Source organism: Chaetomium fimeti (genome assembly GCF_033439085.1).
Source record: "Chaetomium fimeti strain CBS 168.71 chromosome Unknown B0H64scaffold_3, whole genome shotgun sequence".
In the NCBI taxonomy this organism is placed as follows: domain Eukaryota; kingdom Fungi; phylum Ascomycota; class Sordariomycetes; order Sordariales; family Chaetomiaceae; genus Chaetomium; species Chaetomium fimeti.
In genome coordinates this window covers 1,153,908-1,181,698 of record NW_026944331.1, presented here as the reverse complement: position 1 = coordinate 1,181,698, position 27,791 = coordinate 1,153,908, and the positions used below count along the sequence as shown (strand labels likewise).

Genomic DNA, 27,791 nt, shown 5'->3' with positions numbered 1-27,791 from the left:
CGTGAACGTGCTCGCCTCAGCAAGAACCGTGCAAGATGATAACTGATCGAGAAAAAAAAGCCGCTCACCACGTTCCATCACATGCATGGTACGGACCCCCATGACTCGCCGCCACCCGCACCAACACGGCAGTCCCACAACAGTTCTGCGTGAGCGAGGCCGGGTGTGTGTTACGCGGTGGGGGCGTTGACGATGCCAACCCAAAGTATTTATTTGCAGCTATTGGGGGCCGCAAGACTTTAAATAAGCGAGCCTCCGGGCTTCCATACAAGGGAGAAAACCGGAACTCGGACGTCCCCCCGCCTCAACCAAGTCAACCGTCCTCGGCAGGCCTGCCGGTCTCATCAATATCCCCCTGCAGCGGCCGGCGTGCCAGCGCCGCGCTCATGCAGCGAGACGCCGTCTGTCACGCAGATTGGCGAACCTGTGCGGTGCGGTCGGGGGATATCGTGTCTTGGACAAGTAGGTGTATGTATGTGCATATACATACATGCATGGCTGGCTTGATGAAAGATACAGCTGCCAAATCGGGATGCCGCAGGTGCAAAGCCGTGCGGGATCGGACGCAGCTTGGATCCTTCCAGTCTGACTGCATGTGGGAAAGGGTTGTTGGGCGGCAGTTTGCCGTGCCACTGGTGGGGGAGACGGCGCCAGGGGTGAGCGCGTGAGCGTGGGTAACGTCTTTGCGGTGTCAGCAGTATAAATGGACTGGACGTGGTTGGATGGGGAGGGGTTGGGAGTTGGGAGAGTGTGGTTTCGCAGTATACCGTATTCCGGAAGAGGCAACCCTCTCCAGTCGAGAAATACACGGAGCCGTTAGCTTGGCTTGTGTCAGCATATGGACTGTGTGGACTGACGTGTGACCACAGAGCTCGTGGTTACACAACCTGAAAATGGGTTCGTACCTCGTACACGAAGGTGGCCGAGTGTCAGCCGAGGGCCAGGGCCGGCAACCCGGCGCCGAAGCGGCCGTCGATTAATGGCAGAAGAATGAATTGACCGGTATATGGTAGTTCTACCCCAATAACTCCCCCACAGTTCCATAAAGCGGCGGGTATACAAGGCATTGATTGATGTTTCGTTTGGTCCGGATATCTTGAACGAATCGAGGGGGGGGGGGGGCAGCACACCGCCTCTCGGCCTGGATGCCGAGAGCTCACGGGCCGTGTGCTAGGAAGTGTTGGGTCCTTGGTGCGCCGCTAGCCCCCCATCGATCGTGGGCGGATGAAGACCTTCAAGTCGACGCGGCGGGATTCGCCGGTACAACGATGCCGTTGTTGGGGGGCGCCGTGGCGTAAACGACCGGGTCATGTGGGTAACGCCAGACCATACATAGACGTATGTTTCACAAAGGGGCCAAGAAGCTCCATGACGGCGGGAGTTTGGTCGCCCATACTGCGTAATTCTCCCCGGCTAGCGGAGTCTGGCCGAGTACGCGGTTACTTTCCTTCGTTGCCTTGTGCCGGGTAAAACTGAAGCTTGCCGGAGTGCCGGACTCGGAATAACTAATGCCGTAGGCTGGCTGTGTTCCAAACTGATCCTGTGCTACCTGGGTTTATATCCTGTTGGCTTTCGGGAGGGCAGACATTGGCAAGGTATGAACATCTGCTTGTGTAACCGGTTGTAGCCTGTTCCACTAAAACCTAGGGATTGTTTGCCGTGTGACCATCGGCTCCCATGTCCTCTCGGGCCGTGGCTCGGCTCGGGAAGTTGGCGATGAGTTGGGCACCGATGGAATCAGTTGACGTTTTTAAGCTTGTCATTCTCGACCTTTAATGCAGGTTGTCTCGAGTTAACCCGAGCCAAGCGCTCTAACCGCTGGTACCTTCTCTTTTCACTTCAATCCTGAACCAGGCCGAAAACGCCACATCGCGTGATTTTAGACATCCCGCCATACATCTCTGTATCTCGCCCATTTTTGGAAGCCTGATATCAAATTAGCGGTGTCCAAACAGTGGTTGGGTTTGGGGGAGTACTTGCCCATGGATTGGAATCCTTCGTCTCCTCCTGTGACCGCGTCAATGAGCAGCTTGTTCATCCCCTGATTTGCGAGGAGGCGAATGCAGCTATCAAGAAGCCTAATCATGACGGCATCTCGCTTGTTTGAAGTATTCGGGACGTCATCTAAGCAGTGCCCCTTAGTTAGCATTCTCGCATCCAAAGGGTAGTACGGACGGTCTAGCATACCGCTGACACAAACACACGTGACACCCCCGACGTCGTCGGCGATGGTGCCGGCCCACGGAAGATCGTCTGCCGCCGGGCTCCCGTTATTCTTGACATAAGTTAATGCCACTGCGATGATGGCGCCCCCTTCGAGGCCCAGGACAATATCCTGGATGTTCATCGTGTTGGCTAGCTTGGCGTATTGGTCGTACCAGCCCATGGTGTCCTTTTTCCTCGACTCTTTCTCAACGAATTCTAGTACCATGTCAAATTCGGCGAATTCGCAGGGACGAAAGGCGAGGTGGGATAACATCATTCCCGTCGTCGGCCAATCCTTGAACTTGAGAAACCAATCGCACACTGGCTGCCCTGAGCCCGGAGCTGAGGAGAGCGGTTTGATCGGCCACCCGCGGTGCCGGAACCAGTCCTCACAAGGTGAATCAAATGGGAGGCCGTACAGGAGTCGAGGAAAAGTGCTCCCAAGCTGAAGGCGGCAAACGCCTCGTATCTTTGTGAGTTGGCGCCAAGCGTGGGTGTGCAAACTCAAGCCGATCCCTTGTTGGCGATACGACGGGTGGACGAGAAGAGCTGCTAGAGACCCGAGCAAACGCTCACCACCACTGTCGGCATAGGTCGTGTAGGTTGCACAGAAGCCCAGAATTTGCCGAGTGCCAGGTTTCCGGACGACGTAGTGCATTGCATAACCGTCTCGGTGAAGTAATGACTGAAACCGGTATCGGTCAAGGTGGAAAGTGTCTGGAAAACACTGACACCACAGGTCTAGAACATCGGACAGCTCACGGTTCCCGTCCCATAGCTCGACGGGCCAGGCTTTTGGTGGTATAGTCATGTTCTGGACCTTGGACGTCTTGGGGCTGGGCTTCCTAGACTCGAAGAGGGCATCGGCAGCGGCTTCCAAGTCTGACGGAGCAAAGCTAGACACCTCTAATATGGTCGGGAAAGACTTTTCGAGAGGCCCTAGTGCTTGCACGTCGCAACAAGTTAGGATGATTTGAGGTCGGGTCTCGCAAACGGCTCTCGTGATTTCAGCCAGGGCCACTTGCGACGGCTGGCCGTGACGCGGAGGGCCCGAGATCACAAAGACCACAGCGGCGGCTAGCCTGATGTGCACAACGTGAGTTCCAGTGATTCCGTTGCGTGGTAGGTATGGGACGTGGCGGACCCATGGGTGATGCCTGGCTAGAGCCTTCCCGAGGGGTTCGAAGGGATCGCTGGGCGGGTTATTGGGGTCACCGTCCCAGGGATTCTCATCTGGCGCGATCCCAGGCGTTAGTAGCAGTATGATGTCGCCGTCCTTGAGGTGGTCCGAAAGCGGGATGCATGGCTGAGAGTCTTGGAGGGACACCACTCCTCGCTGTCTCGTGAGCTCCATCTCTAGGGTGGTAGTTGGTGTAGGCAGGGAGAGACAATGCCCTTTACGCCAGCGTTCGTGGTATGAAAGTTCAGAGAAACACAGAAGACATCAGACGATCTGGTTCGTCTGGTCAGTGAAGGCCGAGATGATCAGGTAGGTCAAGGGCCGCTCCACCCACTTACTGGCACCCCTTGGTGGAGCGAATCGTGACTTGAGGACCTGTCCAAGTCATGCGGTGCTGCACACACCGTTCGAGTGGCACCGTCTGAGTGGCGACCGAGATACGAGACGCAAGTGGTCAGGCTTTACAGCCCCGACCAAGTACCCCCGAGCGAAAGCACACAACTGCTGCGTAACAGAACCAGGTGGCCGGAACCTTGTTGGTGTTTATGGTTCAGCTCCCATGGGCCCACGGGGAGCGATCTGATGCAGCTCAGCAAGGTTGCGGAAGGATTCGATCGCCTTTCCAGGAGATCCGGGCTGGGGGCCAATAGGAGCGGCGAGGGAGTTGGGGGTGCACCAGAACCAGAAAGCAGCCGTGCCGGCAGCGGGAAGAGAGGAACAGAGCGATAATGCACAGCAAGGTAGGTTGCCACTCCCTCTGGTGTGGCCGGCGGTTGTTTCTCATTTACCCCGACCCAGACTCTTTTAGACGCGGGTCGTGGGATGACAACGGAACGGAACCGCAGGGACGGAGGGTCAGAGACTGGGCGAGTAAGCATTGCTGCCCCCGGCTCTGTCAGGCTTCCGTAAGCCGACGCCCGGGGCTTTGCCGTGCCTCGAGATGCCGCTCTTGGGAGACCGAAGGGAGGTTCGAGGCTTGCAGGAGGCCAGGTAAAACGCGTATTGCAGCAACGTGCTTTGAAGCAAGGCAGCCGTTACGGTTCGACTTGGGCGTCTCTCCCGTACTTGTCGAAGAGGCAAGGGCACGGGGATTTGGCAACACACGAGCGGTCCTGCCTTGACTGCCGGTGTTATTGGCCCGTAGGGACTAGGCTATAGTTGTGGTGTGTGCCTGAAAAAGAAATGGGGTAGTACAAGAGGAGCGCGCGGATATTGTGTTAGGGTGCACAATACCGCCCAGACACCACTCGGTCGCCCCATCACGACAGGCGGGCATTGTCAGTTGGTAAGATCGCCCTTGGTTGTTGTGGTAAAAGTCAGAAGAATCTTGGAAATACGCGCGCCACTCGCCCGATTCCCCGAGCGGCATGCATGGGACACGGTATGGGTGTTGCAGCAGCCGGCGTTGAATGATGACTCGAAAACCCAGACAGGGCGGCTGCAGATGGAGTGGTGACACAAACAAAAACTCGTCGCCTCGAGTCTTGGTTGAAGGCGAGAACGATGCCGCTGCTGTGGCCACGGCGGCGTGATTCGCCGGCCAAGGCATCAAGGGGTTTGGGCATGCCATTCATCATCTTCAAAGTACAGATTACCGAATGACTGGATGATTGGAATTTGGCGGCTCTCGAGGCTGACATTGCCCAATTGTGTCGCCAAGGCTGCTTGGTGATTTAAGCATGAGAAAGAAGGAAGGGCGTTGGGGGGGACGGAGCACGTGCGCCCGAGGTTGGAAGTCCCTGGAACCGAGTGTGAGGTCAGAGTACAAGTATGGTTACACATCGGGGACCGGAGTTGCTCTGGTGTTCATTCGCGGTCCGTCCAGGAACAGGCGGGACGAGGTGAGAGAGCGGCAGAAGGATGGGAAAGGGAAAGGGAATTCCGAGGGGGTGCTGCCTTGAGGTTCCTGCCGTGCACGCAGACCAGTGCCTGCCTCCTGTTGAGGAAAGCACGCCTTCCTGCACGATTACCAAATAAGATACGGACATTCATCCTAGTCCAGTTTTAGGTTGCCTTTCAAATATGATGTGGAAAAAGGAAAGGAAAGAGGCAGATAAACTGGACCAAGAACAAGAGAGAATGGATCGAGGACTGTTTGTATTACTTTACGCTATGAAACTTATAATCACAGAGTTACCGAAGGTACGGAAATAAACGAATTGTCCTCTGGCACCAAGGCCACGCAGCTGAGCGATACAGTGTATTTATTCGTATTGTGAAGCGACGTAAATTACGAAGTACAGGCTAAGAATCATCGCACAAGCGCGTCCCACTCCCTGTCACAAGACGCGTCAACTGTGGAATTACAAAGAATCCATTTCAAATCCAGGACACTTTAAACTGTTGGAAAAGGAGGCATAATCATGATGAGGTCTTATTAGTTCTGGATCTAATTGCAGTCGGGCTTAATACTAGAAGACTCACAATGTCATCTGCGGGCAGCGATGACCTCGACGGCCTCATCGGGGATCTCGAAGAGGGTAAGCATTGCCTCTTCATAATTACGTCCAAAAATGAGAGAAAGAGAAAATAAAAGAAGGAAAAAAAAAATAACAAAGAGGAAAATATGTGAAAGTTTGCTGACAACCCGGGTAGCCTCGAAAGTACCGGCAAAGCGGCGCGGGACAAGCATCAAGTCGACAGTCGAGACCACAACCTCGCTGCTCTACGACCGGGGGGCCCTACCCGAAGAACTCGCCCGTCTTGTTGACCTGTTAACCGTCCGAAACCACCTCGACCAAGCCAGTCTCGGCGCCATTGTCCGGAACCTATACCCCTCGGGGAAGGTTGGCGATGAGGTCGTCTTGCGTTTCGTCGGGGCGCTGGGGCACGGCCAACTCAAACCCTCTCTGCCGCTCCAGGCTCTGTTACTCCGATGGATTGTGATGGTTTATCACTTACTGGAGAACCCGGCCATCCTGTCGCAATCATATGGCGTATTGTTCAACCTGCTAGATACCGCTGCTATCAGGTAAGGCCCAGTCAACCTGTCACTAAGATCGCGCTTACCGTTTTGACAGACCCCAGCTATGTCATCTCCTTGCCCTGGTGACGAGGCGGAAGCATGTGAGGCCATTCCGTATACAAGGAATGTAAGTGCAGGCATCGCAAGGACTGTAAAGGTGACCGTGTTGACGACGGCAGACTCGGCTTGTCCCGCCAAACGGGCGGCGATCACAACTTGACCGGTCTGTTGCGCGTATTCAAGAACTACTACCCCGAAATCATTGTGGGAGACATCACAAAAGGGCGAGCGGCATCCTTCAAAGTACCCCTCTCCCATATGCCTCCAACCGCGCCCATAGCTGACCCATAGCAGCACCCTGATCCGCAATGGCGGGCAAAACTCGACGAGATCCAACATCAGCGTTCCGAACGCCATGACGATGGAGGCATCAGGAATGGTTTTGCTGTAAACCACTTATTCGGTCGGCGGTTGCAGGGGGCGAAAGCCCTGCTTCCAACCGTCCACACCATGCACGCCCAAGAGGTAGGACTCATCTCCCGTTGAATCAGTGAGCTACCCCCGACCTAACTAGCTTTAGACTTCTGTTACCCTGGAAGAGATTGACAACGCCGAATCCTTTGTCAAAAAGCTCGAAAGAATTGAGTTGCCTACCCAGCTCGTTGCTGTGCTGGCGGATCCGCTTCTCCAGAAGTTCTTGCTCCTACGGCCAAACGCCGAAGCGTCGTCCCGTATTAGCAACTGGCTGATGGCGTGCTTGGGCGATGTTGCCAGCGGTGATGCCGACTCGGAGATCTTCCTCGACATGGTCGACGTGATTCATGATTATGCAGTTGCCACCAAGGTTTGCACAGTCATCTAGCCAGTCGCTTCCGTCTTGGTCAGCTCTAACTCTATGTCAGACACTACCTCCTATACTTCTTACCTTCTTCGCGCAGTTTCTGGACACCTGGAACGGTGTGGATAAACGGGATATTGTGCTGGAGTCTCTGAGCTTCATCCCGATGATGGAGTTCAAGGGTATATGCCCACACTCTTGCTTTCGAAACACTTAAGCTAACGCAGTAGCAGAACTGCACAAAATCCTGCGGGCTCTACAGCAGGCAGTCCTGGACAACACCGCGGTTGCTCAAGTAGCGATTCTAAAGTTTTACACCCTCCTCCTCCAACGGTGGACCATCATTCTGGAAGTTACAAACCGCGCTGCTTCTCTCCCCGTGGCTGCGGTGCCCACTCTTATCATCCATGTCAACGAACTCGCCCTCACGATAACCCAAACCTCGCCCACCGTCAGCACTTACCTACACATTCTCGACTTCTACAAAGCCGCGGCGACCCTTTATTCCAAGACGAAGCTGCTCCCCCACATCGACATAGTCAACCCGCCCCCGCTGCTCGTCTACCTCCTCTACTTCAGCCCCTCACTAGCCGTCGTATCCCGACTGTGCGGCATCCTCGCCACCTACAAGCGCGCCTGGGAGATTGTCATGTCCCCGGCGGTGAAGCGGCCGGTGACCGACCTCGAGCAGCGGCAGATCAGGGTGTTCAACGGCTTCCTGATGGACATCTGCAACTGCCTGTGGCGCGGCCGCGCCTTCTCGACAACCGACGCCAACGCGCAGGGATGCCGTATCCAGGAGCCTGTGAAGGCGGCGCTCGGGGCCTACATCCATGCGGCGGACTCGGACCTGTCTCTCGAGGTGGCGTTTGGGCTCTCGCACTCGCCGCTGCTGTGTTTGCTATCCGCGTCGTACGTCCAGCAGCTGGAGGAGGATGAGATGGAGGATCTTCGCGCCAGACACGCGGGACCGGTGACCCAGCGTTCGTTAGGGCGGCTCGCCAAGCGCGGTGGCCTTGATTTGTCGTGGCAGGATTACCGGGCTGGTGTGTTGTCGTATCTGGAAGCCAAGGGGTTCCCTGGCATCTTTGAGTTGATACGCAGCACGATGAAGAATGTTACGAGGGCGGAGGGGACCGCAACGGGGCAGTAGCGGCCAGTTAGTTGTGAAGATACCCAGGTGTCGATCAATGGACAATCATGTTGATATTGACTGTCTACCAGTTGATGTACCGTACCGCAAGATGCGTTTTTGAACTCCATGCCGTGCCGTAAACCCATGTTAAATGCCGCCCGGGTATCATGTTAAACCATCCTCACATCCCCATCAAGCATCGCCAAGCCAACCGTCAAGAGTGCATCCTCGTGCCTGCTACTACTTCCCCCCCTTCGGCTCAAACCCATACCCACCCAGCCCCGTCACGCTGTACGTCCAGCCCTCCGGTCCCCGTTTATGCTGGCTCCTCGGGCCCCTCTCGCGCAAATCATCCCTCAGCCACCTCAACACCAGCTCCCCCAACTTACTGTTCCCCGCCATGCCCACAATCCCATCTCCCTCCTCCGGATCCTTCTTCTCCACCTCCTTCAACATCTCCTCCGCCGGCCCCCACGCCTTGACCGCCCCAAGATGCATATGCACCAGATGCGTCGGCCACCCGGCCAAATTATCCAGTATATGCGTCGCATACACGACCGTACACTCCCTCGCCTCCGTCTCCCGCCTCAAAAACCCCAAAAACTGCGCCCGGCTCCACACATCCAAATCCACCGTAATCTCATCCAGCAACAACACCCTCCACGGCCTGATCAGCCCCATCGCCAGCTGCACCCTTCTCCGCTCCCCATCCGAAACCGCATGCATCCTCCACTTCGTATCAATATCCAGCACCGCCAGCAACTCATCCCTCCTCTCGGCATACACATCCCCGCCCACACTCCGCAACAGCTCCCCCACCCCGATATCCGTCCGCACGATCGCATTTAGAACCCACTCCAGCCCCAGATAGGTCACCCCCTCGACCGTCTCCTTGAAGGGGTCGACCCCGCCGACTTGGATGGCGCCCGAGGGCGCGAGGCGCTTGCCGGCGAGCAGGCGCAGTAAGGTAGTCTTGCCGGCGCCGTTGGCGCCGATGAGCAGGGTGCGGGAGCGGGCGGGCAGGGCGAGGGAGATGTGGGAGATGCCGGTGGAGTGGTCCTGGAAGGTGTAGGTGAGGTCGTGGGTCGAGATGGTGGGCGGGGGCGGGGGTTGTTGGGCCATGGTGGGTGAGAGTGCGTGGAGTGTGTTTGCGGGGTGGGTGGGTGGGTGAGCGAGTGAGAGAGGTGAGTTGGCTTCTTGTTCTTGTTGTTGTTGTTGGTAAAGAGAGAGGGTGGTGGTGAGAGGTAAAAAAGGGTGAAAATGAAGATGAGTCAGGACATTGACATCACGGATATAAACGCAGCGACATAAGCCGACTTGACAAATCAGGCAGGTGGTGCAGTGCGCTGATTTAAGAATGGCGTCAACGGATTAAGCAGTGGTTCGCAGCGGAAAAGCGGAGCATGGCAAGTCAACGGGGACGGACAACTTCGGCATTCGGGGAGTTAAGAACCGGGATCAACAAAACAACAGTTCATCTCGAGATCTAGACAGGTTTCGAAGAACAGCAGAGAACTGGACATGGAAGCAGCTTTTGTAAAAGTACTCATACACTTTACTGTATAAAGACCCCTTTACCAACCACTCAGCGCTCATACCCGCCACCACGCTCCCAAGCCAGACCAAACATTACTAAACGCCCCGATATGCAAACCCAAACCGGCTAATGAACCACAACAAAACATAAACACAGAAACCCCATTAAGCCATCCCTATCCGTACATACGCCGAAACCCTTTGCCAACCCGAGGGGAAAGGTCCAGCCATATCCACACACACACACAGAGAATAGAAAATATAAACAAGCCATCCCACCGCCATTCAGATCTTCCCATCATCAAACATAATCAACAAATGAACCCACCCCCAACCAAACCCTCCCAACCGCATATCTCATCTCAAAAGCGCCATCAGGTACAAAAGTACTAGCCCTCACAAACCCACTCCGCAAAAACGCACCACCTCGCCGTGCGATCAGCAAGCACCAAACCGCGCCAGACGCCACGCTCCGAGCACTTGATAATAGTCTCCCACACCCCGCCGTCACCGGGAGCATCATCGTCACCCAGCAACGGTCCCGACGCGGCGGGCGACGCCGGGCCCCTGCCGCCGCCCAAGACGCCGCCGATGCCGCGCCGTTCCTCCTTGCGCATGAGGCGGAGGATCTTGCCGCCGGGGGTCTGGATGGCGAGCTTGGCGGGCTTCTTCGACGACGAGGAGCCGCTCCCGCCGCTGACGGTGCTCGGGTTGGAGCCCGCCGCGCTGGAGCTGGTCATGCTCAGGGCGGAGCCGGGCCGGATGAACGGGATCGGGCTCGCGTTGCCCGGGTTGGAGGACGGCGTCATCGGGGAGACGGCCGAGGCGGATGCGCTGCCCAGGGAGCTGGGGTGCTGGCGGATGGCAAACACGAACGTGTTGTTCAGCGCGAGGCGCTGGCACTGGGGCTGGACGACGTAGATGTCGTGGCGCTGGGCGTGGGGGGTCGGGTGGCGGGTGACGAACTCGTACGGCGGGTTCTCGCCCGTGTGGATGATGGGCAGGGCGAACGCGAGCGGGTGCGGGATGTCTTTGATGCTGTGCATGAGCCCGCGCTTACCGGCGTACACCTTGAGCGTGCCGGTACCCTCATCACCCGGGAGCAGGGCCTTGATGGTGTAGCGTTTGGTTCCGTTGAACCATTCCGCCTGCGCCAGCGCCCGCTTCTTGACTGTCTCGCCCGACTCGAAGCAGTCGCCGTCCGCGTCACGCGAGAAACTGCGCACTTCGACTTCAGCTGCTACCTCGACGTCGGCCGGGACGCTGAACTTGATGTGCACCATCTCGAGATCCTCGATCCGAGTGAGCGAGGTGTTGTAATCGATCATCTCCAGCTCGTTGTTGAAGTATGGCGGGCAGGCGCAGGGCAGGTTGAGGAGAACATCATGGGCCACGGGCGGGCAGATGTGCTGTTGCTCGTGGTGCTCGGGGATATGCGTCCAGCACATCTCGACGGGGCGCGCTAGGAACCACCACGGGTCGGCGGACGAGCTGTTGTAGCTCGAGTAGAGGATACGGCGCGGGTTGGAAGGGCTAGCAAGGCAACAGTCCATAAACCGCCATTCGTTATCGACTAGCACCGCGTTCCACCAGTGGTTGGACCGGGGCATGATGTTGACATCTGAGATCTCCCCCGGAGATTTCAGGTACCCGCGGACAATCTCGCAGCCCAATCCGACCGCTGCGCACATCTCCAACACGAGAGTTGCATACTCCTCGGCAGACGCACGCTTCGTCTGTATCACCCGCCGCGTGTCAATGGGGCCGTCAAAGTCCTCTTCCCATGAGATCTTTTCGGACACCCAGGTGAATATGGACCGCAGGCGTTGGACGTCACTACGGTAGGGCCGGCAGACGTACGTCGTCGCCAGCGTAATCGGTGTAGTGGTCGGAGGGAGGTTTGCCAAGAATCGCGAGTTCTTGTCAACCTGGCTCAGGTTGATGGCGCTGTAGTTTACTGGCTCGGCCACCGGCATTCCGTCGACTCCCTCATCCCCGTCAATGCTGCTGTATAGCTCATCCACCGGGTCTAATGCAGGGTAATCCAGCATTTGGCACCTCTCTCTTCTCTCCAAGAGCTCGTTCTGGCTCAGCGAATTGGATCGATTGACATCGCGCCGCACCTGGACCCAATCCACACCGCCGCCGAGCCCCATCTCTCTGCCCGAATCTCGCCCCGGTCTGCTAAACAGGGGCCCGGAGAGAGTGGGAAGGGAGGGCGTTGATCGACCCGAAGGCGTCTGGGCAGAGCTCGCAGTTGCGATGCTTCCCCTGGTGCTCGCAACGCCAGTCTTGGCAGACTCGAGGATACGCTTGATAAAGTTTTGTTTTTTGGGCTTCGGAGAAACAAGGCCACCCACCGCGGCCATGGGGTCATCGTGCAGGCCCATTTGTGATTTGGACCGCGAGTCGCCCGATGCATGGCTGCTGTGGTATGTGACTCCGGTGAAGGGCGTGCCGGGCCGGTCCGAATCGAGGTCCCGCATGGCAAGCGCACTCTGAGCCCTGCTCCGGTTCTTCCTCGCGAGGCTCCCGGCGCTTGTGGCGCTTATCCCTCCGGCCGACACGCCGCTCATCAAACTACGATCAGTGTTTTGTGTGGCTGACGAGCTATTTGTCGAGTTTGTTTTGGTGGTAAAGGTCCTATTGAGGACCTGCCGGCTGATCTCGTAAGCCGACTTCTTATTCCGGAGCTTCTGCTCCGGCTGTGCGTCTATGTCTATCGTGGACTTGGGACGGTCGAACAGATGACCGCGCTTGGGGGGTGGAGGGGGTGGCTCGTCCTCCACGTCAAGCGTGCTAGAATTTTGTTGATGCATGGTCTTCAACCGCGACTCCATCCGTTCGACATAGTTGCTGAGCTGAGGGAGCGGTTGTTGGTGGGCGTCTTGAGGAGTGGGTTCTTGAGAAGATTCCGCACTTCCGCTGTATGTCTCGTATCCTTCGTCTGTGGGAAGCATCGGAATTCCGGCTGTGGATATTGGGCGCTGTTGCGGGTCTTTCTTCTTTCTCGAAAGGTGGTGTACCATGTCGAAAGACTCTGGGGACCAAGGGTCCAACGCCGGTGGTGGTCCAGGGGATTCGGCCTCTCGACCAGCCCCTAGCGCATCAAGTTGCTCCATCACGTCGTCCATCGCCTCTCTCAACGGAGATGGGGTTAAACCGCCGGGCGAAGGGGGGCACGGGGATGGCATCCTGGGGGTATGATACCCCGTAGCCGTAACTGGGGGCTCGTATGATGCATTCGAATCCTGTCGCGGCCTGTAATACGACGCATTGGAGTGCTCCCTAGATAGTGCGGACGGTTCCTTCGAGAGGCCTCCATAGTAGCCCTCGTCGTATGACGCATGAGTCCCATGCTTCGCCAGCTTCGAGCGGTGCGGCGGAGGTGGTGGTGGTGGAGGGGAATCACCTCCTTGTATGGCAGGCCGGTGGGGCTCTACCTGGTCCAGGCTGAGATGGTAAGCGTGCTGGCGAGTTTGTGGCGGCCGGTAAGGTATGTATGACGGGGTAGGGGAAGGCCCCCTGGAGCCAAAACTAGGAGCTCGTGAAGGGGAAGGATCTCGACCGACGTAGCTAGGCGCCCGGTGAGGAGAGGGATCCCGGCTACCGTAGCCGGCCGCTGGGGAAGGAGAAGGGTCTCGGTTAACGTAACTGGGAGCCCGGGAAGGGGAGGGATCCCGGTTGACGTAGGTGGGAGCCCTGGAAGGGGAGGGATCCCGGTTAATGTAGGTGGAAGCCCGAGCAGGAGAGGGATCCCGGTTGACGTAGGTAGAAGCCCGAGCAGGAGAGGGATCCCGGTTCACGTAGCCGGGAACCGGAGCAGGAGAGGGATCCCGATTAGCATGAATCGGGACCTGTGGTGATGGCTCCCGTCCGATATAACTCGGAGTTCTTCCAGGAGAGTAGTCTCGAGCAACATGGCTAGGAGATCGTGATGGGGAATGATCCTGCGCGATATGGCTGGGTGCTCTGGCTGGAGCTGGAGAGGGGTCTCGCCCAATATGGGTGGGGGCCCGTGAGGGAGAGCGACCCCCTTTGAAACTGGCAGCAGGAGCTACGCTCGTGAGATCAACTGAATTCCTCGAGTTGTCGCGAGATCGAGCTGCTCCGTCCCTCAACGCCTCTGCTGCATCGCGTGGCCGGATGCCATCCTTCCAGGTCTCGGGTGTCTTGGCTGTTGTGTAGTGCGGCGCCTTGGCGTATGCCTCGAAGGGTTTGCGGAAGGTCCTCGATTTTTGGGGAGTGCCCCTGGGGCTGGGTGTGTTGCTGTTGGGCAGTGGGCTGACGGATCTAGTCGTGGGACGGAAGGTGTCCGGCAATACCTCGACGAAGTTTGACGGAAACACGCCCACTGCTCGCTTGTCACGAAATAGCCTTCCAGTCCACCATGAGCCGTCACCTGCGTTGAGACACTCAATCAGATCGCCTTCAATGAAGCCGAGATCACGTTTAGACTGCGGTGCGGGTCTGGTTAGCAAAAAGTAAATCAGGAGAAGCAAAACAAACAGAACAAGCGCACCTCTCCTCCCCACGAGTACACTGCGCGCACCCAACACGGGAAGCGCATTGGCAAGGGTGGCGGTGTTAGAACCATTGTTGTGGATGAGTTCGGACGGTCCCCTTTGTCTCGATCGATCCCGGGTCGATTTGTCGCAAAAATGACGAAGTGCGAAGGTCCAGGACGGGGCGGGTTATGACGGCACCAGCCTCTCGAATTGCTCGACAAGCAAATGTGGAGTTGCAACGAGGAGCCATCCAAGCTCACAGGCGAAATGAAGGAGGTTCCAAAAGGTCAAAGTCCAGGGAGAACCCGGCACTGTCGATGGTCCGGGTGTTGGAGTTGTTTGTCGCAATTGAAGGGGTGTCCTGGTATTCCCCCACACGCGATTCGTGGAGTGGGAATGGAAATTCGGGAAAATGAATGAAGACAGTGACCAACGAACGACCCGAACGTCAACAGCTGGCGGCCGTTTTACTTGGTGGGTGGCTGCAAGCGCCCAAGGGAGGACCAGCTGCCTGGTGATAGCAGGTCCAAGCTCCTTCCCGCCGAACAACAGTTGCGAGGGGCAACCACCTTCATACCCCACCTGCCCATCTTGAACCAGCCCCCCACCTTTAAGAACGACCCCAATCAAGGCCAAGAGAGGGGCGCATCGCATTGGTCGAGGGCCGGCGAAGTGCCGGGCGCCGGATGCTTGGGGTGCCCCACACGTTTGAGACATATTATCATATGTCTCCCTTGGGTCGGCAAAATTATACTCACGTAGACTGCTTTTCAGCGATCGCAGCATGCCATTTGCAGCTCTGAGCCAGTAAGAAGTGACGTTCTCTATTCTCACAACATCGCCGTTTACATCTTCTCAAATCACGACTCTGATATCTTACAAAGGTTACCCATTTTAGGCTTAGTGGTGGAATTTGGAATGCTGGGGTTTGGGTTGAAAATAAGGTGAGGTTGTTTTCGGGACCCTCCCAGGGCGGCTGCAGCTTTTAGTTACTGCAGCCGCATCGAACAGCACAGCATGTTTGCCATTCCACACTTCAAAGAGTCCATATTAATCGAGCCCGACAGCTCACCCAACCTCCACAGACTTCATAACCACTATAAAAGATTAGACATCCCATAGCTTCCCTTTTACGAGGCAGCATCGCTCGCTCACTTCTTCCATCCCAATTGAGAATGGAGAACCCTGCGCTCAGCTCCCCCACTGTCCCCTTCAATCCCCAAAGTAAACAATGGCCCGTGCCCGGTACCCCAGCACCCGGACAACCAATGCATCCTGCGAGATCGAACAGCCCAATCTTAATAGCACGGCGCGCACCTGTAAGAGACTCGGTTTGGCTCCCGCCCGTAACTCGTCAGGAACCCATCACCGACTCCTCGCTCCCCCACGTCGAGGCACCCGGCCACCAGCACCAGGACTAGCACCAGGTCGACCCGTTGAATGTTTTCCGTTTAGTTACCGTTGACCGTTGCCCCCGACTGGCGAACCGCCCGTCTCGGCGTCTTTCTGGTCCTCCTTCATCATATCATCGGTCTCCACGGTTCGTCTCGACGATCGCATCATCCCGCCATGGCCATGCTCGAGTCGCGACATCGCATGTCCTCGTCAACAACAACAAAATCAGCAATGGCCGACGAAGGGATCGCAAACCGCTACCAGGTGCTGGAGGAACTCGGCCGTGAGTCGCAACCATGTGCGTATTCGGTATACCGTCGCAATTGGCTAATTAAGGGCGTGCGCAGGTGGCAGCTTCGGCGTTGTTTACAAGGGCATTGACAAGGCCACGGGGGAGACGGTCGCCATCAAGCACGTAGGTGCACTTTCGTCCTCTTCCACAATCTAACCCAAAGCTGACTCGCAATGTCGCACAGATCGATCTCGAATCCAGCGAAGACGACATCCAGGAAATCCAGCAAGAGATCTCGGTGCTCAGCACATGCGCCAGCAGCTATGTCACCCAATACAAAGCCAGCTTCCTGCGCGGACACAAGCTATGGATCGTCATGGAGTACCTAGGCGGCGGATCCTGCCTCGACCTGGTATGTTGTGTTGGGACGATTGCGACGGTTGCGACCGACCTCTTGGATCAGGACTAACAGCCGCGCAGCTCAAGTCAGGCATCTTCAACGAGGTGCAAATCGCCATCATCTGTCGCGAACTACTTCTCGGTCTCGAATACCTGCACTCCGAGGGAAAAATACATCGCGACATCAAGGCCGCAAATGTGCTGTTGTCGGAGACGGGCAGGGTGAAGCTGGCCGATTTTGGTGTCGCTGCACAGCTGACCTACATGAAGTCGCAACGGAATACCTTCGTCGGAACGCCCTTCTGGATGGCCCCGGAAGTAATCCAACAGGCCGGTTACGACTTCAAAGCCGACCTTTGGTCGCTGGGTATCACCGCCATCGAATTGGCCCTCGGCGAGCCTCCACACGCGAGCCTCCACCCCATGAAGGTCCTTTTTCATATCCCGAAGAATGCGCCGCCACGACTTGAGGGCAAGTTCAGCAAGGAGTTCAAAGACTTTGTCGCCCAATGCCTAGTCAAGGACCCCGATTTCCGGCCGACTGCAAAAGAACTTTTGAAACATCGCTTCATCCGATCGGCCGGCAAGGTGGAAGCCCTGCAGGAGCTGATCCAACGCAAGCGGATGGCCGACGTCAGGGTGGACCATGTGAAGCACCCGGTGTACTACCAGGAAACGCTTCATAGCATCTCCCCCAAGGACGACGCCGATGAGTGGGTCTTCGACACGGTGAAATCAATCGTACCAAGACGGGGCACCGTTCGCTCTAGGAAACCATCGTCCGCGTTCTCCGTCGACGATGCGATGCGCAAGCTGGATCTCAAGGACGGGCCTCTCCAACCTAACACGCCTGGGACAGTCCGGAAGTCGACGATGCGGCGGCAGCCGTCTTCGGCCTCGCGCCAAAACGCCCGCCGGGACTCGATTCGTCGCCGAATGTCCAACGGATCCCCACGATCATCCCTTGGACCGAAGCGCCCGCTGCAGCCCGACACGTCGTTCGGCAACTCCGGGTCTACCATGCGCCTCTTCCGGCGCGTACCGTCAGACGGCTCCAACCCAAGCGGCGTCGACCCTTCCCCTCGCGAGTTCGCCAACGAGAACCAACCCCCACCCACCTACCACGCACCGGTCGAGCCAAACAGCAAAGAAGCCATGCTCGGCCGCCGCTTGTATAACAAGGCCCTCGAACCCTGCCTTGACGAGCTGCACGCGCAGACAGCCACCTCCACCAAGCGCGAGGCCCTCGCCCGCCTCTCCGACGCCTTCGCTCTCCTCGACGCAGTCGACCCCGAAGGCGCCTACCACCTGCTCCGCAACCTAGTCTCGACCGTCTCCCACGACACCAAGCTCAGCAACACCTTCCTCCCTCAACAGCAGCACCAACAACACCACCAACAACAACAACCAAAGTCGCAGCCCCCGGCGCAGGACGGCACCGTGCTCATCAAATCCCGCCCCTCCACCGCCACCACCCTGGCCGGCACCCCGCCCGCCTCGGCCGCCGGCAGCCCCTCCAAGCTCATCATCAGCCAGGAGAACCCCCACCTCATGAGCCACCGCCGCCGCCGCGGGAGCATGCTCCCCCAGCCTACGTCGCCGACCTCTTCCTTTGCGGAGGCGGGTCGGTTTCCGCCGGCTGGGCGGGAGAGAGGGGGGGAGAGGGAGAGGGGTGGTGATAGGGAGAGAGAGCGGGAACGGGAACGGGAGAGGGAGAGGGAGAGGGAGAGGGAGAGGGAAAGGGAGAGAGAAAAAGAGAGGGAGCGGGTGGCCGCGCTCGCACTCGAAGCGCGGTTTCCCGGTCGTGCGGCCGTGCCGGGCATGGAGCACTGCAAGGCGCTTTCCGATCTGCTGTATGCGCGCTGGACGGATGGGTTGAGGGCGCGGTGGGGGATTGTGGGCGGCGCTTGATCTAGCGTGTCAGTTCCTTGGCCCCCAGGAAGGTTATAGGGGGGGTGGGAGGGAGTAGGGGTGGGCGGTAAAGGGGTCGAGGTGAGAGGAGGCATCGAAGATGGAATGTGATGGGACTATGATGTCATGTCGTGGTCATGTTGGGCTTAGCATTCGTTCTGCTGTTGTGTTGGAGTAGTGTTGGAGGGCGAGAGGGTTTGTTTACTTCCGCTTGGTTCATCCGCCACCGTTGTCGAGTCCTGGGCGGCGTCAGCGATGACAAAGCCGCTAGATGAATGGGGTCTTGTATGAATGAATGGGAAATGAACTGACCTTGACGGAGAGGGCGGGCTGCCTCTGTCAGATGGGACGTAATGCGGGCGGGGAGGGGGGACGGGAGAGTCGGGTTCCTGATTTCATTGCGTCTGTCGTCTTGTCTTTCCGTGGCTTCAGCAGGCGGGCATAGCATCGCATACTGTAGTATTTTGCTACTTGTACCCTTTTACGGTTGGGCATGGCTTTGGGTTTGTTGGCATTTAATGGGAGCACCGTTTTTCAAATTGAGATACTTGGTTCACTTCGCATGCGCTGTGTTGTGACATGTTCCCTTCGTGAGGAAACTCGGTTACATGCTCGGAATTGCCCCGTTCAGGGATAGGAACAGTCCAAAATACCTACCCCTCCCCCGGCTCTGGGAACCCATATCCAATTATCAGTACATCCAGATACACTATCTCCACCCACTATGCCCCAGGCGCAACGACCGGTTCCGGTGTTGGCTCTTCAGCTAGTGATGGCTCGGGGTCTGGTGGGTTGGTCTTGGGGAGTGAGAGCTTTATCCGCCAGTTCATGAATTCGTCTGTGATGATGCTGCCATGGCCGACTTCCTCAACCTTGAACAGCTCGATGTGGGCCGATTTGCTCTCCCGTTTGATCCTCCACACGCCACCGTCACTGATGCTTTGGCGGAGCCCTGCGGAAGCTGATTAATATTTGTTGTGGTGCAAGTTGCAGGCGGGGGTGACTTACATTCAAGGAAAAGACTGGTAAATTTGATACAGACGTTTCCGTCCCACTTCGCTGTGTTCCTGCGCTTGACATCCTCCGGCATGCTCAGGGTCTTGAACTCTTCGACCTGGCTAAGTATTCCGCCTTGGGTCCTGAAGCCGACTATGATCTTGGGAACGCCAAGGAGGAAGGACTGGATCCAGTATCTCATGAGTTTCCGGTCGAATTTGAATTGGTCGTTATGGCTGCGAATCTCGGCGCTCGTTTTAAGTTCTACCCAGTTGATGGGTTGTCCTGGTGTCTCTGGCTTTGCATCCCAGACTATATGGTCGTCAGCCTCTTGGGACTCCGGGGGCTGCAATGGGCGCCTACTTACTGGCGTCGACTTCGCCTCCGAGACAGACTACAGACTTGCCGAACCCCGTCCGAACGACGGAGCAATACTGCTCTTTGTTGCTGACAACTTCATCGTCTCGGCTTTCGATGTATTCTCTCGTTGTCTCGCCCCATGGCCGTGGTATTGTGCTGAGGGTTTCGAATTTGTACCCTACGTTGGATGTCAGTCCAGCCCATCATTGGGATCAACGGTAAACTCTACCCCAAAATTGCATCACGGAAGGTGGATTCCAGTGCCCCCTTCGGTTGTTCTCCTGTTGCCGCTTTTGGTCCCTGGCGATCTCGATTTGCCGCTTTTGTTCCTTAAAGGCATGGTTCTCTTCGATAAATCTTGTAATCGGTGCTGTCAACCGGGTGATCCAAAGTCTACGTAGAGGGTTACATCTCGGATTCGCAGCTTACATGCAATCCTGGGGTCGTTAACACGGCAAATGTCTATAGGACGCATTGCAACTTACTCGGTAGAGGGTAGCATTCATCTCAAACCTAGAGCAGACGACGGAAATTCAGCATAGGGCTCAATAGAAGGGGTTCCTGGGTGGCCTCACCCCTCGTCATCATAAGGCGTAGCCATGATCTGGCCTACGTCAGCATACCGAGGTTCTGAGCACAAAAGACGGGGAACCCAGCCCTACCTTGGTCAACATGCCTCTCCAGGTGACGATGTGTGCATCTATCGGCCCGCCAGTTTGTTGTTCGTGGCTTGCTATGGTTTTGAGGAGGCTGTCCAGGTGCTCATCCTTCGATTCGTCATGCTTGATAAACGTATCGTACCCGTTCGACAGGTTGGCGCCCACCACCGGCGGATAGTACCATTTTAGGGATGAGTCGTCCAAGCGAAACTTGTGGTCTTTGTCGTATGAGAAGCACGCAAACTCCTAAGGTACCAGGTAGACAATGTATCAGAACATTTACCATCTCCGTAAGCCATGATCTCTGTGGGTAGTTTTAGACTCACCTTTGGCCGTTTTACAGGTTCACTCTCTCCCGCATAGCTAGACGGAGGTTGAATGGGGAATTCGAGGGCCATGGCAGCTGCTGAAGCACTCGAAATGCTTGAAATGTGCCTGATAAACCTGGCGATGGGAAGTGTTCTAACGGGTCTCGTTAGCACCCTCATCCCCCGTTATGTCCAAGTAAATAAATAAATACCCTGGACTCTTGCCTGCATCAGTTCAGCAAAGTTCACAATAACCGGATGAAAAAGGGTTGGAGCGATGAGACTGAGATGCTTGGCGTCCTCTGGGTGCGTCTTGTAAGTTGAGAGATGCTCTAAACTAACAAAGAACGGCAAACGGCCAGGGATGGAGGGGCCGCTGTATCCGGCAAACGCCTGGTCGTCTTGGCGTACGCGCGCGCCGAAACACGCTCTAATTTTTAAAAAAACGGCCAGAAGACCAGAAATCAGTCGAACTATCTACAGCTATATCAACTAACCCACTACATATACGCACCGCGCAAATACCTTAAGCTATATATCTAAATATATAGAATCCGAATATTATACCCGATTAATGATGCGGATAATACGCGCTGAGATCTTGATGGGTTTAAAAACTGGTGAATTTTTGGTAAAAATCGCCAAGACCTGCCAAGCCTTGCCAAGATATCTTCGAAAAGTTCAAATACAATCGAGAAAAACAGAAATCTATCGATACCTCAACGCGCATTATCCGCATCGTCGATCAGGTATAAAATTCAGATTCTACATATCTATATATATAAGTTGAGGTATTTTCGCGGTGCACGCATGTGGTGGGTTGGTTGATATAACTATATGAAGTTTTTAATTCTCCTTTTCCCCTTTCAAAGTTCTAAAAATTTAGAAAATGTTGCGCAACCCGCGCGCGCACGCCAAGACGACCAGGCGTTTGCCGGACACAGCGATGCAAAGCCCCACACCTACTTCAGATCCGGCCAGGGTGCCAGGCACTGCCAGGGGCGTTTGGGGGCCTTTGTGGGTCCTGAAGCTCCGCATCCATCCCGCATTCGTGGGAATACCGCAGCACCGGCAGGAACCGAGAGTTGTCAGAACTCCTCCAACTTACGAATACTTCCTCAAAGTTCAACAACAACAACTCCCGGTCTATCTTGTTCTACTGTGCACGGCCAAGCCACTTTGGCTCCACAGAACACAGACGCCTCAATCGCCCGTGTTGGTGAGACCGCCCGAGAATGACCAGCGACTGGATACGATAGCGACCATGGCCAGCAGATACGGCCAGGCGTACCGTAACGGCGGCGGGAATGGTAGTGGTGGTAGTGGCGGCGGTTACGGCAATCTTGATCGCCAGGATGACGAGTACGACCCTTACGGAGAGGGATATGGCAGCGACCGCCATGCGCCCCCTCCCCGCCGAACGAATCCTCGACCCCCTCCCGCTGCCCGCAACGCAGCCCCCCCCACCTCCTCGGTCCGCCCACCGAGTTCAGGAGACCAACGCCGAGCGTGAGATGGGAAAGGTACTCGAATTGATCAAGCAGGAGTGGCCCGCCATGTGCGAGAACGACTGCATCCCCGTCCAGCTGGCCCTACAGCTGCTCGACACGAGCTCCGTCGGCCGCGCCCACGAGTACCGCAACTTCCAGCGGACACACCTATACCTGCAGGATTCGCTCAAGAAGATCGTCCACGAGTACCATCAGGGATTCAACAGCTCCATAGGCACGTTTCACAAGATCCAGGGGAGCATACAAGCCTCACAGAAGAAGGTGCGCACCCTCAAGGAGTCGCTGGCGACCTCCAAGACGGCCCTCTGCGCAACAGACCCGGAACTCAAGAAGCTACACGCAACGTCGCACATGTACGATGACGTACTGCAGACCTTAAACGAGCTGGACGATTTGCGCGCGGTTCCCGACCAGCTCGAGGCCAGGATATCAGAGAAGCGTTTTCTCACCGCTGTCGAGGTCCTCCAGAATGCACTGCGCAAGTTGACCAAGCCCGAGTTGGACGGTATCGGGGCGTTGGGCGAGTTGCGGAACTATCTGGCGAATCAAGAGACCGCGCTGATGGACATACTGGTTGAGGAGCTGCACGAGCACCTCTACCTCAAATCACCATACTGCCAGGAGCGGTGGCAGAACCTGGCCAAAAGCCAGGGCGCTCTCGGCGAGGCCTTCAAGGACGCGCCAGCCGTATCGCCATTCCATGCTGTTCTCGATACGGTCGATTGGGACCGGTCCGTGACCGAAGACCCGCACAAGAACCCCGAAGCCGACACTTTCTACTACGTCACGCTGCTAGTCGAGTCTCTGAATAGGTTGGGGAGGCTAGAGTCTGCCGTGGACACATTGAAGCAGAGGTTACCGGTGGAATTGTTTGCCGTGGTGAACGAAACCATCAACGACATCGATCAAAAACACCCCAGCTCTTTGAGAGGAGGCTCCAATGGGTCTCACGGACTCCATATCTACGGCCAGCGCGAGACCAGGATGAGGGCAGATGTCATTTATGATCTGCTGTGGACACTCTACGGAAAGTTCGAGGCCATAGCCGAGGGTCACCGCGTATTCCACGAATCCATCAAAGCGCTCATCCGCCGCGAGGGAGCCGGCAACAACATTGCACTGCTGGGCAGCTTCAAGGAGCTCTGGAATTTGTATCAAAACGAGATTCGTTCCCTGTTGCACAACTATGTCACGACGGATGCCGATGTTTACCAGTACCGCTCTTCGCCCAGGTCGGGCATGGGGATGAACGGGACGAAGGACGCCGCGCGGGAGCACCTCTTCAAATTCTCCGAGGTCGACTCCAAATCGACCGAGATGGCAACCGAGTACGAAGCCTTGGATGGCATCATCCAGGCTGCTGTGCCGGGCTTGACCTCCAACTCGCGCAAGGGTGATGGAAAAAAGGGCCTGGTTGTCCCACGGTCGGACCCCGCCGCCGCTCGAAAGAGCACTACCGGCTACGGCAGTAACCAGGGCAGTGGAACATACAAGTCGTTGGTCGAGCCCAGCGTGTTCAATATGAGCTTGCTACTACCACCCACTCTCATCTTTCTCCAGCGTCTAAAGAACATCGTCCCGCCCGGGTCAGACCTCGCGACCAGCACCCTTACGTCATTTCTCGATAACTTCCTCGTCAACGTCTTCCAGCCCCAACTGGACGAAACGCTTGGGAAGCTCAGTGACACCGTCTTTGGCGAGGCCGATGCCTTCCTACAAGATTCGGAGTGGGTGCGGGTTGCCAAACGGCCCGTGTTCAAGGGTGCGACGGCTTTCTTTACGATTGTGACAGCATTCTGTCGGATGCTGGGCACCATCCCACATGACCAGGCCCTTAGCGCGCTCATAATCACCCAGATGCTCCGGTACTACGACAGGTGCTTTACCTGGTACAAGGCGCTGGTCACCAAAACCCAAGAAGAAGCATCCAGCGCCCAGGAGCTGCGGGCGTCCGCCGTACTGGCGCTCGAACCTAGCGAGATCCACGAGGCGATGCAAAAGGTATGGGAGGCCGAGGCGACTGACTTCGGACTCCTCGAGAACGAGGCCGACCTACTCATGGCACAGACAAAGGTGAAGAAGCTCGAGGCCAGCGACATTATCCAGGACCGCGACACCATCTCGTCGCTCTGCCTGCTATACACCAGCATGAAGTGGCTGTCAGTCAAGATCCTCAGCCTACGGCACATCACCAAGAACGAAACCGACTCGTCCCGCTCCAGCCTTCCCAAACCCGAAAAGAAGCGCTGGACGCTGCTCAATGACCCCAACAAGGCCACGGCAGACGAAGGCCCAGTATATTTGCCCATGACGCAAGAAACCGTTGTGTATGTTTTCAGCGAACCTCTTTTCCCCCCTCTCGCGATCCCTACTCAAAACATACGAAAACTAACGTCCCCACCCAGATCCTTCGACAGCATCCTAACCTCATACACCTCCCTCGCCACCACAGCCCTCCAAACCCTCCACGCCGAAGTCCGCTGCCGCATCCTCCACTCCCTCTGCACCGCGCTCTCCCCCTCCCAAACGGCGCCCTACCTCCTCGAGCAGGAAGTCACCGAACCCGACCCGGAGATCCTCTCGCTCAACAGCGAGATGGTGGCCTTCGACGAGACGACGGCGCACTTTCTGCGCGAGCGCGAGGTCGCCTTCGTGCGCACGGGGCTGGGCCTGCTCATCAACTCGTACCTGGTGCGCAACGCGGGCATGACGGCGCCCATGAACGCCAAGGGGTGCGGCCGCATGCGCCTCAACGTCCTCGTGCTGCAGCAGAACCTCAAGAACGTCGAGGTCGGGCCGGGCGCCGAGCTGGGCCGTGCGAAGCAGTACTTTGAGCTGTTTGCGGATGGGCCGGATGGGATCGTCAAGCGCGCGAGGGAGGACGCGGAGAGGGCGAGGGAGGAGGGTGGGGAGGGCGGGGAAGGGAAAGGGGAGACGGCGGCGGTCGTGCGCTTTACCTATGACGAGCTCAAGGCCCTGTTGGAATTGTGCTATAGCGAGCAGCTGGCTGATCCGGAGAGGGGCGTCGCTGCTGCTGCGAAGAGGCAGCTGGCCGATAAGCTGCTCGGGCTGAGCGAGTATATGTGGCAGAGCTAGGTCGGTGGTGTTTAGGGGGGTTTGTTTTGGGTGGGACGGGGGTGGTTGTGGAGTTTAGCTGTTGCTGTGTACGGTGGTGGGAGGTTGGGTGGTGGTATGGTTCTCGGCTAGCTACATGTGTGTGATGGGTGGACGTGGAAGGCTGGGGCCGCTGTGTAATGGTCACCCAATGTTGTGGTCACAATGGCACCTCGTGGGCGCACAAGACGCATAAGTGGTACATCTTTGCTTTGCTGTTTTACGAAGTGCATTGCACCGCTTGTCCGGCCACAACTCCCAGACCACCAATACCTACCTACCTGGACCAGGCCGTCCATGTGGTCGACGCGCGGTCTCCCAGGTTTAACATAGGTCGTACGAAGTACCACACTACCTGCCACAGGTTACGCACTTATCATCAGGATTTATCAACCCCGTGTTTGACAACTGCCGCTGCCAACCGCAAAAAACGGCGGTGCATCCACTCAGCCCCAACCCCATCCCCCCAAAAACCAGAGCGCCCCCCCCGCCATTGCTACCCTCTCTGAAACTCAAAACAAGCCGCGAACCCAAACATACCAAGACCGCCTGGGTAAGGTACTTTTGCGCCCCAAACTGGGGTTTGAAACAATCAGCCCCCCTCGCTCCCGTTTCCTGGGGCCGCACAGAGCTCGAGCCTCGAGGTCTGGACCGAGTCCAGGCCTCGGAGGTTCCAGTATCCTGAAGCTTGTCTAGAGGACCAAGGGATGCATCAGCCGCCGCCGATCCTGAAGGGGACCTCCGGTGCGGGGTCACTTTTTTGGGGTCAGTCAATTGGGGGAGCGGCGGGAGGATTGGGCTGCTGTGTGGGAGGGCGGTTGTTTGTTTCGGAGTTTAGGTAGGCTAGGCCAAGCGGTAGGTGGTTGTGCGCGCTGGTTTGGGGGAGCGGTCGCTTGCATGCTTGCGTTGTCTAGTTTGTCTCGGTTGTCTCGGTTGTCATGTTAGTGAGGTATGGGAAAAGGCGGAATGACGGCGCCCGTGGCGAGACACGCACGCCATGGGCAAAAAAAAGGCCGGACTCTAACCAAGTGGGATGTCGAGTCGACGAACCAACCCCGACTGACTTTCGGAGGGAAACGAAAACCATGCCCAGCCTAAAGAAACCGCTTGCCCGGTTTACATTTCTTTTACTTGTTTCCTTCTACTCAATTTCTTTTACTCGAGTTCGTATGCCTTGAGGTCCAACTTTTTTGACCACAGGGTCCGTTCATGCGAATAGGGCGAGATCCGGGCCGCTGATCGCTGTCCAGCTGAGGTGGAGATCGACTCGGTGAAAGTTGCATTAACGTCTCGGACAGGGTTTTGAGCCATGTACCCACTTGAGCCAACCTCATTTCCACCAATTTTGATGATCACAACAAGTCTTCCAGAGCAAGAGAACTCTCCTCAATTTTTCCCAAAACACAAATTTTCGACTCTCCTCGACCTCACGATCACGAATACCGCCACGAAGAACGACCCCGACCCGAAACCGCAATGCCACGACTGTTATTCGATGCTGACCTACGAACCCACTGTAATTTAGGGGATATAAGCGCTATAATATAGGGGCTTGATTGGAGGGGTATCTTTTATGGGTATTGGGGCTGCGGGATGGGGCTATAGAAGGCTACATTAGATTCTCTGTAATGCCAGTGTTCGAATGGCATTTTTATCTTATTTTTAGAGTGCAAATTGACTGTATTGTTGAACTCTTGTTGACCGTCTGTTTGGGTGCGAATTGCCGTGGCTCAAGACCCTACATGGCTCAAAACCCTGTCGGAGACGTTAGCGGCATGCTTGCTGTTGTCCTGTGTAAGTGAATACAAAAATATACACATGCGTGTCTCGATATCAAGCTTGGTACCCAACTGATAAACTGCCAACGAGCAGAAGGGCGTGCTTTATTTTGCCTTATTTAGTCAGTTCATAAAGTCCTTTTCATCTGCTATTTTCTCATGTCTTTTATCCCATCGGGGTGGATCATAACAACGACGGCCTCAGTTCTCCACCCTTTCAAGGTTACAAATCCCTTACTGAGGCCGCAGTCGGTTGCCACATGATGGAATAGTGAAGTAGGCTCGCAAGTTGGTTTCGACTCTCAAATGTCGAACGCCAATCGAGCAGGTCAAGAGTGACGTCGTGTCAATTGTAGCCAAGACTCGGCTTGTTAAAAGCTTGGTGCTGTGTTCAGGACCGAAATTGCTCTGATAGAAGGTAACATTCCATTCCGCAGCGCGGTTGTTACAAGAGCCGGTATTGCCCCAACGACCCCATGTTAATGCCCCTGATCCTGCATCCACGCCAGGGGATGCCTCCAGCCGAAAACCATCCAATAGGAGATGCCATCCGCTCCCTGATCTGCTTGGCATTTGTACAGTGGACCCCGAGGGTGCGAAAATCAGAGCCTGCAGCTGGCTCAACGCTCCCCAGCCTGTCACGCCCCACCACCATGAGCAAAGTGGGAACGGTCCCCCCTTAGCAACCCCCTTCCCATTAAAAGTGCTGGAGTCGGGCAGGCTCACCGTTTTGAAAGGCTTGCATTGGCTGATTCCTTTCC

The 27,791-nt window shown here is 56.5% G+C and overlaps 8 protein-coding genes across 8 annotated transcripts; 3 read left to right on the top strand and 5 right to left on the bottom strand.

The window, feature by feature from the left end:
• Positions 1-223: 223 nt before the first annotated feature.
• Positions 224-1,134, bottom strand: B0H64DRAFT_113938 (uncharacterized protein). Its single transcript, XM_062797834.1, has 2 exons — positions 906-1,134; positions 224-820 (listed from the first exon to the last, which is right to left on the bottom strand). Exons 1-2 carry the CDS (start codon positions 1,042-1,044, stop codon positions 345-347), a joined length of 615 nt encoding a protein of 204 aa, XP_062660447.1. The 5' UTR covers positions 1,045-1,134; the 3' UTR covers positions 224-344.
• A 540-nt stretch (positions 1,135-1,674) lies between these two features.
• Positions 1,675-3,733, bottom strand: B0H64DRAFT_113993 (uncharacterized protein). Its single transcript, XM_062797835.1, has 4 exons — positions 3,720-3,733; positions 2,188-3,658; positions 1,981-2,124; positions 1,675-1,926 (listed from the first exon to the last, which is right to left on the bottom strand). Exons 2-4 carry the CDS (start codon positions 3,557-3,559, stop codon positions 1,880-1,882), a joined length of 1,563 nt encoding a protein of 520 aa, XP_062660446.1. The 5' UTR covers positions 3,560-3,658; positions 3,720-3,733; the 3' UTR covers positions 1,675-1,879.
• Positions 3,734-5,620: 1,887 nt separating this feature from the next.
• B0H64DRAFT_114016 (Mis6-domain-containing protein) lies at positions 5,621-8,452 on the top strand. The gene is made up of 8 exons (XM_062797836.1): positions 5,621-5,865; positions 5,981-6,356; positions 6,406-6,477; positions 6,530-6,653; positions 6,705-6,875; positions 6,931-7,194; positions 7,253-7,370; positions 7,422-8,452. Exons 1-8 carry the CDS (start codon positions 5,811-5,813, stop codon positions 8,339-8,341), a joined length of 2,100 nt encoding a protein of 699 aa, XP_062660445.1. The 5' UTR covers positions 5,621-5,810; the 3' UTR covers positions 8,342-8,452.
• Positions 8,371-9,672, bottom strand: B0H64DRAFT_390758 (P-loop containing nucleoside triphosphate hydrolase protein). Its single transcript, XM_062803423.1, has one exon. The coding sequence runs from the start codon at positions 9,443-9,445 to the stop codon at positions 8,564-8,566; it is 882 nt and encodes a 293-aa protein (XP_062660444.1). The 5' UTR covers positions 9,446-9,672; the 3' UTR covers positions 8,371-8,563.
• A 358-nt stretch (positions 9,673-10,030) lies between these two features.
• Positions 10,031-14,617, bottom strand: B0H64DRAFT_113913 (uncharacterized protein). The gene is made up of 2 exons (XM_062797833.1): positions 14,382-14,617; positions 10,031-14,316 (listed from the first exon to the last, which is right to left on the bottom strand). Exons 1-2 carry the CDS (start codon positions 14,454-14,456, stop codon positions 10,249-10,251), a joined length of 4,143 nt encoding a protein of 1,380 aa, XP_062660443.1. The 5' UTR covers positions 14,457-14,617; the 3' UTR covers positions 10,031-10,248.
• Positions 14,618-15,993: 1,376 nt separating this feature from the next.
• Positions 15,994-18,343, top strand: B0H64DRAFT_456678 (kinase-like domain-containing protein; the record flags this gene model as incomplete). The annotated part of the gene is made up of 4 exons (XM_062807352.1): positions 15,994-16,045; positions 16,117-16,177; positions 16,256-16,406; positions 16,475-18,343. 4 exons carry the CDS (start codon positions 15,994-15,996, stop codon positions 18,302-18,304), a joined length of 2,094 nt encoding a protein of 697 aa, XP_062660442.1. The 3' UTR covers positions 18,305-18,343.
• Positions 18,344-18,850: 507 nt separating this feature from the next.
• Positions 18,851-21,101, bottom strand: B0H64DRAFT_390747 (RAI1 like PD-XK nuclease-domain-containing protein). Its single transcript, XM_062803422.1, has 10 exons — positions 20,840-21,101; positions 20,646-20,781; positions 20,323-20,565; positions 20,236-20,264; positions 20,146-20,173; positions 20,090-20,097; positions 19,890-20,017; positions 19,668-19,838; positions 19,313-19,612; positions 18,851-19,256 (listed from the first exon to the last, which is right to left on the bottom strand). The coding sequence occupies exons 2-10, from the start codon at positions 20,715-20,717 to the stop codon at positions 19,027-19,029; spliced, it is 1,209 nt and encodes a 402-aa protein (XP_062660441.1). The 5' UTR covers positions 20,718-20,781; positions 20,840-21,101; the 3' UTR covers positions 18,851-19,026.
• A 790-nt stretch (positions 21,102-21,891) lies between these two features.
• On the top strand, positions 21,892-25,462 carry B0H64DRAFT_473106 (Sec8 exocyst complex component-specific domain-containing protein; the record flags this gene model as incomplete). Its single annotated transcript, XM_062807974.1, has 3 exons — positions 21,892-22,101; positions 22,169-24,465; positions 24,544-25,462. The coding sequence occupies 3 exons, from the start codon at positions 21,892-21,894 to the stop codon at positions 25,232-25,234; spliced, it is 3,198 nt and encodes a 1,065-aa protein (XP_062660440.1). The 3' UTR covers positions 25,235-25,462.
• Positions 25,463-27,791: the final 2,329 nt, after the last annotated feature.

Coding starts and splice junctions, on each gene's coding strand:
- B0H64DRAFT_113938 (XM_062797834.1), bottom strand. CDS start 1,044: ATGGAACTGTGGGGGAGTTATTGGGGTAGAACTACCATATACCGGTCA. Junction 821..905: donor CGGCCACCTTCGTGTACGAG/GTACGAACCCAT, acceptor ACACAAGCCAAG/CTAACGGCTCCGTGTATTTC.
- B0H64DRAFT_113993 (XM_062797835.1), bottom strand. CDS start 3,559: ATGGAGCTCACGAGACAGCGAGGAGTGGTGTCCCTCCAAGACTCTCAG. Junction 2,125..2,187: donor CACGTGTGTTTGTGTCAGCG/GTATGCTAGACC, acceptor GGCACTGCTTAG/ATGACGTCCCGAATACTTCA. Junction 1,927..1,980: donor CGAAGGATTCCAATCCATGG/GCAAGTACTCCC, acceptor ATTTGATATCAG/GCTTCCAAAAATGGGCGAGA.
- B0H64DRAFT_114016 (XM_062797836.1), top strand. CDS start 5,811: ATGTCATCTGCGGGCAGCGATGACCTCGACGGCCTCATCGGGGATCTC. Junction 6,654..6,704: donor GGCGAGCGGCATCCTTCAAA/GTACCCCTCTCC, acceptor GACCCATAGCAG/CACCCTGATCCGCAATGGCG. Junction 6,876..6,930: donor ACACCATGCACGCCCAAGAG/GTAGGACTCATC, acceptor AACTAGCTTTAG/ACTTCTGTTACCCTGGAAGA.
- B0H64DRAFT_390758 (XM_062803423.1), bottom strand. CDS start 9,445: ATGGCCCAACAACCCCCGCCCCCGCCCACCATCTCGACCCACGACCTC.
- B0H64DRAFT_113913 (XM_062797833.1), bottom strand. CDS start 14,456: ATGGTTCTAACACCGCCACCCTTGCCAATGCGCTTCCCGTGTTGGGTG. Junction 14,317..14,381: donor TGTACTCGTGGGGAGGAGAG/GTGCGCTTGTTC, acceptor CCCGCACCGCAG/TCTAAACGTGATCTCGGCTT.
- B0H64DRAFT_390747 (XM_062803422.1), bottom strand. CDS start 20,717: ATGGCCCTCGAATTCCCCATTCAACCTCCGTCTAGCTATGCGGGAGAG. Junction 19,839..19,889: donor TTCCGTGATGCAATTTTGGG/GTAGAGTTTACC, acceptor CATCCAACGTAG/GGTACAAATTCGAAACCCTC. Junction 19,613..19,667: donor CGGAGGCGAAGTCGACGCCA/GTAAGTAGGCGC, acceptor ACGACCATATAG/TCTGGGATGCAAAGCCAGAG.